This window comes from Squalius cephalus, assembly GCF_949319135.1.
Source record: "Squalius cephalus genome assembly, chromosome: 5".
Taxonomy (NCBI): Eukaryota; Metazoa; Chordata; class Actinopteri; order Cypriniformes; family Leuciscidae; genus Squalius; species Squalius cephalus.
This window is the reverse complement of record NC_137126.1, coordinates 43,332,950-43,343,768: the sequence shown is the minus strand read 5'-3', so window position 1 is coordinate 43,343,768 and position 10,819 is coordinate 43,332,950. Positions and strand designations below refer to the sequence as shown.

General features: G+C 36.0%; 1 protein-coding gene across 1 annotated transcript; it reads right to left on the bottom strand.

Annotated features, from left to right (window-relative positions):
• Positions 1 to 608: 608 nt before the first annotated feature.
• On the bottom strand, positions 609 to 10,399 carry lztr1 (leucine zipper like post translational regulator 1). Its single transcript, XM_079870966.1, has 20 exons — positions 9,877 to 10,399; positions 9,731 to 9,793; positions 9,594 to 9,650; positions 9,426 to 9,505; positions 8,914 to 9,022; positions 8,718 to 8,798; positions 8,570 to 8,627; positions 8,283 to 8,422; positions 7,775 to 7,976; positions 6,850 to 6,960; positions 6,671 to 6,763; positions 6,456 to 6,551; positions 5,901 to 6,084; positions 5,465 to 5,634; positions 5,221 to 5,377; positions 4,989 to 5,115; positions 3,234 to 3,383; positions 2,767 to 2,872; positions 2,077 to 2,157; positions 609 to 1,647 (listed from the first exon to the last, which is right to left on the bottom strand). The coding sequence occupies exons 1-20, from the start codon at positions 10,044 to 10,046 to the stop codon at positions 1,531 to 1,533; spliced, it is 2,352 nt and encodes a 783-aa protein (XP_079727092.1). The 5' UTR covers positions 10,047 to 10,399; the 3' UTR covers positions 609 to 1,530.
• Between the last annotated feature and the right edge of the window lie 420 nt (positions 10,400 to 10,819).

Sequence of the window (10,819 nt, the reverse complement as noted above, 5' to 3'; positions counted from 1 at the left end):
CACAAATCTCCATCAACTGCAAGATGCTATCCTATCAATATGGGCCAACATTTCTAAAGAATGCTTTCAGCACCTTGTTGAATCAATGCCACGTAGAATTAAGGCAGTTCTGAAGGCGAAAGGGGGTCAAACACAGTATTAGTATGGTGTTCCTAATAATCCTTTAGGTGAGTGTATGTACTCTTTACTCCAATACAGTTGTGATGAGTAATGTACTTAGCTGTATCTCAGTTGTTTGCTGTATCTCTTACTTTGGTTTTCAGGGACTCTTTACATCTCTGTCAACTTATCATTTGAATAATTTCATCAAAGTTGATGTATTTGACTGCGAGCATTGGGCTTCAGGTCAGGACAGCTAGTAAAGAAAGTTTATACATGGTATTCGAAAACATTCGCTCACAGAACCATTAAATGTTGTTATTAACAAATAGCATGTTAAATGTAATCTTATCAATCACAAAAAATATAAATATACAAAAATACAAAAAAATAAATAGATACTTACAGATTTGTCATAGCCATCCATCATCCACATTAACTCAAATTATCTCTTCTACATTCTTTTACCGTATACATAATATATACACAGAAAATAAAACCACAAAACAGTCTGCTGATGTTGCACTATTTATTAAGGCATAGTTCCCACAGGACCAACAGAACATCTCAATGATTACAGTAAAGCATACATGAGTTGACTGTTGATGTGTTGATCCCCTTATATAATTATATTATGCCATAACTGCATAATTACGAGCACTGACATAACTCAGAACAGCAGCAGCAGCACAAAATCACTACAAGGCTCAGGAATAAATAATGGTCTACTATATTCATAAAGTGCAGTAGATCAAATCCAGGTCATATTTAATGATACAAAAAAAGAAAACAATAAGAAATATTTTGCTTAAAGAATGAACATATGCATAGTAAAAAAAAAAAAAATCGAATTCTCATGATGCTGTAATGCAAAAAGAATATTTAATTGTTAATGATTTTTTATTTATACACAATGGTATTATTTGTTTGCACTTTATTTTAATTTATTTAATTTATAAGAACCTGATGAAATCATTTATTGAATCATAATTTGGCGCTAAAATGTTCATAATTGTCATTATAAAAAGGCAAAAAAGATATGGGTGGCTATAAAATGAGTTCATTTTCTTCTATGCAATATAACATTTCATTTTTTTCTTTGGATTTTGAAATGAAAGGTTACCTGGACATGTTTTATTGGACACATAATTGCATGTCTAATTAAACAACGTTGTGGGCCGTCAACTGATTTGATGTGCGCTACTAATAAAAAAGGTATTGAAACCGAATGAAACTGAACAATCACCCAGTCTCTTAAACACAATTTGGTAAATAAAATCCAGAGGAATGTGATGCAGCGAACAGGAGGGGTGTGAAGCATAATTATAAGGGTTGGGAGGAGGTGCTGGATGAAAAGGGAAGGAAATGGAGCAGAAGCGTTAATGAAAAAGCTCATAAAGTATTGGATGGGATGTGAAAGGGGAGGAGAGACTATATATCAGAGCTCATCTCAGTGCACTGTTTGTCTGATATGTGGGATGCCAGCGAGTCAATGATGTCCAACAGCAGCGGTTGGCTGAGCGATCGCAAGTTGGGGAGCTTGGACACCTTCAGGGAAGGAAGGAGAACCAAAGAAATAAATGGTAAACAACACAGGCCATGCAATAGACCGCAAATAAACAACCAAAAATAAACTGATAAGCTAACAGGGCCAAATAACACCAGGATGTCAAATTATGTTCACAAAGGCACTCAATGGCATTTATAAATACTAGAATTGTTTAGTGTAGCTGAAAGTGGGACAGTTTATCACTATTGAAGTAAATATGCGTGATGGATAACACTGATAACATGATAAATAGGTCTAAATGCATATCAAACTTTGCCTGACAGTACATTTCTCTCTGACCAGAATATCGTAGACATTAAAGAGCTTGTAGAGGTTATCCACATTGGACAGGATATTTTGGTGCCGTGTTTTTAACCGTGGCGAGGAAGCCAGCACACGCTTAGAGCTGTGGTCAATAGCACACCCACCTTGGTGAACTGATGGACTATAATATGCAGGCAGTGTTTCTTCATGTCCAGAGCTTGAGTCTTATCAGCCGCCTCCAAGATCTGAGGATAAAGGAGGGATGATAGCATGTGACTGCTGTTCTTTATCATTAAAGGGTTTAAACGTTATGACACATTAACTTTCAAAAGTTTGGGGTTAGTAAGGTTTAATGTTTTTAAAAGAAGTCTCTTCTGCTCACCAGGGCTGCAGTTACTCGATCAAAAATGCTGTAAAAACTGTAATATTGTGAAATATTATTACTATTTAAAATAACTGTTTTATATGTGAATATATTTTAAAATGTCATTTATTCTTGTGATGCAAAGCTGAATTTTAAGCATCATTCCTCCAGTCTTCAGTGTCACATGATCCTTCAGAAATCATTCTAATATCTTGATTTGCTGCTCAAGAAATATATCTTAATATTATTATTAATGTTGAAAACAGTTGTGCTGCTTAATATTTTTGTGGAAACTACCATAATGATTTTTTTTCTGGATTATTTGATGAACAAAGTTCAGCATTTATTTGAAATAGAATTATTTTTGTAACAAAAAAATCTGAAAAATGTCACTATTTAATTATTTGAAATATATCCTTGCCAAATAAAAATATGAATTTCTTACTGACGCCAAACGTTTGAACGATAGTGTATGATATACGATACATACCTGTAAGACATTCTCTACAGTAACGTTCATCTCCAGATTTTGCTTGCAGTATGCCTGCAGTCTGTTGTTGGAGAAACCGTAGTAATAAGGTGCTGCAAACAGGTATCTGTGCACTAGTTAAGGGCAAATACATCATTTAAAATTTGATACAGCTCAAGTTCTTCCGTCATTCTTCATTCCGTTTCATCATCTGCCAGGTGAGAAATCGCAAGTCTGGTCGTTAGCAAAAGTAACAGCACATCTCTCCTCAACAAGCTACTCTATTTGAGCTATCATTCATGTTTCTAGCATGCGAGTTAGATGACAAATAAACATTAGATGACATTAATATGACAAATAAACATCTAAAAATAATAATATAAAAGGGAGTCAACAAAGCATTACAACAAAGCATTATGCATGGTCTCAGAAAGAAAGATTGCACATTACAATATAAAATGTAGAACATGAAGCGGTAATGAGGATACAGTGAGTCCTCTGGAGGCATGTTGACGTCCCCATAATAAATGTAGCGCAGCATAGACTCAAAGGCCTGTGTGCTAGGAACCATTTCACCTATTGAAATGTTCACCTGCCCGTCCTCTGGCATGAAGGAGCGGAACATGGCCTCAAAATAACTGAGAAAGAATTGAGGCAGTGATCAACTGATAAATCAAAAGACAGTTAAAATGATCAAGACATGTTTGGAATGCCTTACTACTAGTTTCTATTTATGTTGTAAAATTAAATAATAAAATAATACTGTGCATTTTGCTCATGAAATACCCAGACGACTTACTGCATAATCAAAGAAATTTTATTATTGTTGTTAATTGAAAAAAAAAAAAAAGTTAATTGATAATTTAATATAATATATTATTTTTTTATTATTATTTTTTTAACTAAATATTTCAATTAGCTGCAAAGGCAAAAATGTTCAATTTCGTTTAGTTGACATACTAAAATTTTAAATATTTTTACCTACATTTGTTAAAAATAACAAAACTGAAATAATAATTAAAAGGAAATAATATATTAACATAAATCAAATAATAAAACAGACAAAAAAGACAATCAAAATTACTAAAATGAAAATGGAAAATATAAAAATAAAAACTAAATTCAAAATATGAGTGAACACTATAATAATGGCACTAAAATAACACTGAACCAGAATACACTGCTGTCAACTTGACCGTCCTCTTCCATGGTGATGAATGGTTATATCAACCGTGATTTACCGAACTCATTGATTGGAAGACAAAAAAAAAAATCATATTCACTTTGATGGACATCATTTGCTTAAATGCCCATGTAGTGGAGCGGCTAAGTGATATAATCGTTCAGTTTATGATACAAGCATGAAAATTGGCATGAGCAGTCTCCATGGGTCACTTGACAAGAAAATTGTCCGAGCCACTTGAAATTTCAAGATTTTTCATTTTTCAAGATGGCCGACACCTTAGTGGAGCAGTTAAGTGATATAGTGGTTTATTTGGTGATACAAGCATGAAAATTGGCATGAGCAGTCTCTGATGGTCACTAGACAATAAGCCACCCACACCTACTTGAAATTTCAAGATGGCGGCCATTTTTCAAGATGGCCACCACCTTAGTGGAGCAATTAGGCTTAAGAAATCATTTAGTTGGTGATACAAGCATTAAAATTGCCATGAGCCTAATTTCTCCACTAAGGTGGTGGCCATCTTGAAAAACGGCCGCCATCTTGAAATTTCAAGTAGCTGTAGGTGGCTTATTGTCAAGTGACCCACAGAGACTGCTCATGCCAATTTTCATGCTTGTATCACCAAATAAACCACTATATCACTTAACTGCTGGTGTCGGCCATCTTGAAAAATGGCCGCCATCTCGAAATTTCAAGTGGCTCGGACAATTTTCTTGTCAAGTGACCTATGGAGACTGCTCATGCCAATTTTCACGCTTGTATCATAAACTGAACGATTCTGCCAAACATAAGGACTTAGCCGCTCCACTAATGTGAATGCATTGAAATCATGTCATATGACAACAACATAGCTCAATGTAGATGTTTAATTTTTTAATGCATACTGCCCCACACTTTTAATTTTAAAAAGTAATATGCAGTAAATGTAGTTTAATACTATCTAGTAAGAATTATGGTAGTATTCCATTAAGAACATATCCATACACTCATCTCCTTTAATACTTCAAAGCTTTATTGAGCTGTTGTTATAGGCCCTAGTGACTACTGTGTCCATTACCTGGAGCGAGCAGCAAGTATAGCCTTATGTGCAGGGCGCGGATGACCATCTAGCAGAAGGATGATGTCACAGAACTCATGGCCCGCCCCCTCCAGACAAGCCTTCATGTCCTGCACCAGAGATGTGCCTGAAACAAAGAAAAGGCATCCTGATTTTTGGAGCCACATCCCCAATTTTAGATCTGTCCTGAAAGCAAATGTGTGTGTATTTGTATTTGTGTGCTTATTTTCACCTATGTCCACCGGCTGATCCGAATAGACTCTAGGAGGAGGCTGCTGTTTCCGTCTCACTATCTCCACGATCAGCGGAGTGGACAGGTGCTCAAACTCTTTAGTCATGATGACCTGGTTAAAGTGACTCTCCTTGACCACAAAGTTCAGGCAATGTTCCTGGGGGGCGGAAATATAGATACAGAAGAGAATTTGACTTTCTAACAAGGTTAGTTTATTTGTATTCAGGTATGTCATCAACTTTACCTTGAGCTGGTCCAGCTGAAGTTTGTTTGCGTTTTCACACACGCTCAGGACATTCTGCAGATCGACCGATGCCTCAATGTACTGAACACAGAGCTGCTCCAGTCTGGACAGTTTAAAACTCAAAGCAAGTTTATAAACGTCCATGATCAACAGCACATCCTGCACATGACCTTGTGGAGAGAGAGAAGGAAGACTGATTTAAAATACGACCCCATGACACCCTCTATGTCTTTTCTTGAAGTGCCCCAATTACGCTTTTTTAAAGGTTCCTAAATTTGTTTTGAAGGTCTCCTACAATAGGTTTACATGCATCCAAGGTAAAAAAACCACACATTTTCTCATAATATACACTGCAGCATCTCTTTTCTCAGTTTCTGAAACGGTTCAATCAAGGATTCGGTACAGAAGGCATATCTTAAGATGTGGTGTGACTTACCTCTACGTGGGTACTGTATCTTGTCTGTGTACAGGAACTGCATCAAAACCTCAAATGGTTGAGCATCTGCCTCTCTGATTGACACTTCCAATAAAGGAAGACCCCTAGATGACTTTCCAGAGTTGTCCTTCTGACTGCCTGAGCCAGACTCCTCGCTCTCCTCATTGCATTCGAGTTTACTCTTCTGCAAAAAGAGGCTAAATATTATTCACATTCTGATTAGACAAAAGTAAATAATTTTGGACAGGAATTCGCATTCATTTAGAGAATGTAATCAAATGGAGGAATATTGAGATTTAAAAAAAAAAAAAAAAAATGTGTGTGTGTGTGCAAATAATACAAATGTTACAAGGTAAATATCTACAATCTTTTTATTTTTTATTTAATAAACATTTATTAATATTTATTTTAAAAACCCTCATTTGACAACAGGTGATAGGACAACATGGTATAAGTACAAATTTTACTTTGTTCCCCCCCTTTTTTAAAAAAAGGTAAAATTTCTCGATAACAAAGATGCATCCAAAATCAGACATGATGAAATATGAAATAGACCTGTTTCTGTCGATCTCTCGCCTGTAGAATCTTCTTTCGGAGCCACTTACAGCGAGCTGTTACAATGGCAATATGACCCAGGACCTTTTCCTCCCTCTGTTAACAGAAAATAAAAAGAGGTCATTTATTACTAAAACTAAAATGTTGCCAATGATTCAGAATGACAGTGTGTATCAGATAAAAACAAGTAATTTTTTTTTACAGGACAAACTAACCTCCCCCAAGATAAACTCTACATCACAGAACTGACGGTTTTCCCAAAGTTTGCCATAGTCCTCATGAAGTGTGCACTTTGGGTAACAAGAAAACTAGGACAAAAATAATAATAATAAAAAAGAACAGTTAAATAATAATATGGTATGTTTAATTGCATTAGATGAGGTCAAGCACTCACCTGAAATCTGTACATTTCTCCACTGCGTACATTATTGTCCACAGTCCCTCCAAAGATGTACATGGCATCATGGATAACAGCTGCTGCATGGAACAGCCTCCCACTTGGCATCTGAGAGAAACGGGTCAAAATCTTTATTTACAAAGAACAAACACACCACAAGCTAAAAGGCAAACCCTTTTTCCAAACTACAGGGGAACTCAATTAACTCATCAAAATGAATGCTGAAAACATCCACAATTGATGGATCATGAAATCATGGATGCTTATGATGTTGCTATCAATTTATAGGTACAGTCAAAGCCATAATTGTTCAGATTTATTACAATTAATTAAACTGCATGTGTTTTTAAATGGCTACAAGCAAATACACTACCATTCAAAAGCTTATGATTGGTAAGATTTTTTACATTTCTCTGAAAGAAGTCTCTTGTGCTCACTATTACTATGCTGCATTTATTTGATTAAAAATACAATAAAAACAGTAATATTGTGAAATATTAGTAAAATTTAAAATAACACTTTCTATGAGAATATAGTTTAAAATGTAATTTATTCCTGTGATGCAAAGCTGAATTTTCAGCATCATTACTCCAGTCTTCAGTGTCACATGATCCTTCAGAAATCATTCTAATATGTTGATTTGCTGCTTAAACATTTCAGCTTCTTGAACAGTTGCGCTGCTTATTATTTTTGATTCTTTGATGAATAAAAAATGTATAATGAATAAAAAATTATTTGTGACAATTTTCTTTACTGCCACTTTTGGTCAATTTAATGCATATTTGCTGAATGAAAGCAAAACAAATTCTGACTGACCCATAGCTTTTTAATGGTAGTGTATGTTAACAAACATTAATTTTCAATGGGAATATTATAGATTTGTTGTAATTATGTTAGCTGGTGTTATGTGTCCAGGTCATACCTCGCTGTCGGTGCTGGGATGAATGACCTCCCAGGTCTGAGAGTCCACGTCATAGCAGTGCAGTTCATTGGGTAGAGTGTTGTCTGCCGCTCCTCCAAACACATACAGGTGACGGTCAAACGCCACCATGGTGTGTCCATAGCGTCTCTGAGGGGGCGGAGGAGAGCCACGCAGTAAGTGCTCAGTCGGGATACGGGTCCATCTGTGGAAAAAATACATTGCTAATTGCGTACAAAAATTGTGTGCTTCCTCTTTCCTTAATATTTTACATAATTGAAACAACATTTAACTGGAATGAGATGAATAATGACAATATTGTCTGCTATAAAGCTGGAATTGACATTGGTTCATAACTGACTCTGTTATTCTCCTGTTTATTACTGTGAGGCTTCTTTGAAACAATCTAAAGCCTTATATAAATAAAAGTGAACTGACATAATAAAAACTCATGCACATTCAGTATTACACATAAAATGAGATTTATCAATGTCCTCTCTGCTGTGCTCACATGTGGCCTTTGAATTCAAACTGGAAGAGGTTGTTGGTGATCTTTGCTCCACTCTGACCGGAGAAGACAAACATCTTATCCCGACATACGGCTACTGGGAAGTTACAACAGGAAGGTGGGATTTCACCGCTTTGTTCAATCTATAAGACACAAAGAAAGTAGTACATCAGAAAAGTTCTTATGCATTTTATAAGTTTAAAGGTGAACACAAACTCTTAAGAAAAAGCTTAAAGTCAAATAATAATATAATTAGACAAAATTTTAATTAAACATGCAAAGATAGACACCTCTTCCCAGCATGCCTGCTCACGATCCTGAAGACTGATGGTCCACATGTCATTCAGCCTGTTGAAAAGCAAAAAAATAGTTAATTCATATATTAACAGTTACATTTTGCCATTCAACGCCGTGTAAAGAGGGGAGTAACATGCTTGCCTGGCATTTCCATCATATCCAGCAAAAATCCAGAGTTTGTCGTTATAGACCGTGGCTCCATGAGCCGATCTGGCAACCAGACTGGAACATAAAAAAACAAAAAAGTATTAACAAACAAAACTGAGTGTCAGACAGACAACACAACAACGCTGAGAAAGACAAAAATATATATAATTGTTGAAAACTTGTGATTTACCGTCCCTCCACCTTCCATTCTGTCCACTGCCCGGTAGCAAACTTGTACTCAAATAGATCATTTTTGTTTTTCAGGTTAGAGTTTGAATATATGTCTCCAGTGTAGCCACCTAAAAATACAAGCAAGAATACATTACGCACACAGGAAAGGAAAACACGACATAGAATGGCACTCGAGTTTTAAATGAATGAATGAATGAATGAGCTGAATCAAAATTGAACTGACTCAAGCTGAATAACGACACCACTGTCTTCTGTAGAGCTGCTTATAACTGAATTGAACTCATTTCATAATTGACGAACTTTACACAGTTATTGCACTGAACTGACTTAATAATGCTGAATAATGTCTTTTTGGAACTGCTTTACAGCCTATTTAAATTGGTCTCAAATTTGATGAAGTTGGATCATTGATTCTATTATTTTCCTGTTTATTACTGTGAAGCTGCTTCGAAACAATCTCTATTATATAAATCAATATTAAATCAAAGTGACTTGACATTGAAAACCTACCAAATACAAACATGCTGCTTCCATACACAACTGCAGAATGGTGATATCTTGGTGCTGGTGGGGTGCCAGTAGTAAACGCCCTATAAATAATGTAAATTCATGTTAGAGGGTACAAAAAACATATATTTAAGCACATGCACCTTCAAGCCATTAACATATAATCCTCACCGACACCACGAGCAGTCCTTCACATCAAACCGCAACAGGTCATTAAGCATGTTCTTACTGAAAGAAATGATCACCAGAGTGAGATCTTTCTGTATCTTTGGAGTGAAAGGAAAATGGAGGAAATCCAAAATACTCACCCATTGTCTCCTCCAAAAACATAGATGGCATCCCTGTATGCCACAACAGTGTGTTTGCTACGCCTGCAAGAAACAATACACTGTTTTTTACAGCTGAATACAAACCCTATTGTTAAAGATGGAGAAAAACGTGTATAAATGTGTACCTTGCACCCACAAACTCATCACATGGTGGCAGCCTCCTCCAGCGGTGGACAGTCTCGAAAGGCCCGAAGTTGAGTGTCAAATACTCAACACTGTCAGAGCAGCTGTGGTCAAAATCAACACTGGGAGCAACTTTAGATTTACAAGACATGGCTCCAGGAAACCATGACATTCAGTTTACATCTAGCAAGGTTTTGTCCAGCCGAAAAAAAAATTAATTTGTTTGTAAGTTGTCGGACGGTTTGAGCTGTTTTGGGATCATCTGAACCATGTTGCCCAAAAGATTATTATGATTACCTTCAATACGACTAACGTTAGCTAGCTAACGTTACAAGTGTATCTGATCATCTGTCATTTTTGTCTCTAAACGTCTAATAACAATCGTAACACCTTAAATGAACATAACATTAAATTAACCACGTCGATTTGATAGAAGGGAATAATATCATGGAATATATACAGATAGGAATTAAATCGCTTCTTGCTCCTGGACGTCAAGGGAGGAGACGAGGCTACTTGACATGCGCAGATTCACAGCTTTGAATGGAGGAGAGCACAGTAGACGTCATCAAGAAACAACACACTAAATTAATTATTAATATTTTATACGTCTCCGTTTATATTTTTACTACGCACACCTAAATGTTCTCATTTCTAGACATACTAAAATAAATAGAAATTTAAGTATAAACGGAGCATTAGTAAAAACCGTACGCACGAGGTTGCATTTTCATTGGTCGAAATTATGAGGGGCGGGATCAAAGCAGGAAGGTGACTGGAGCTCGCGGCAACAACTCAAAACGCGCCAAATTTCTACCTTGGCACAGTATGAACAACGGAAATATATATTTACAGTAATATTCTGTGTAGACCGGTGGCAACGCGAATTGTATGTACATTTATAAGGACACATACTTTTGTTTATCGCTGTTCGCAGCACATTAG

Coding starts and splice junctions, on each gene's coding strand:
- lztr1 (XM_079870966.1), bottom strand. CDS start 10,046: ATGTCATGGTTTCCTGGAGCCATGTCTTGTAAATCTAAAGTTGCTCCC. Junction 9,023..9,425: donor AAGCAGCATGTTTGTATTTG/GTAGGTTTTCAA, acceptor TTGTATTTTTAG/GTGGCTACACTGGAGACATA. Junction 8,423..8,569: donor AGCAGGCATGCTGGGAAGAG/GTGTCTATCTTT, acceptor TGTGTCTTATAG/ATTGAACAAAGCGGTGAAAT.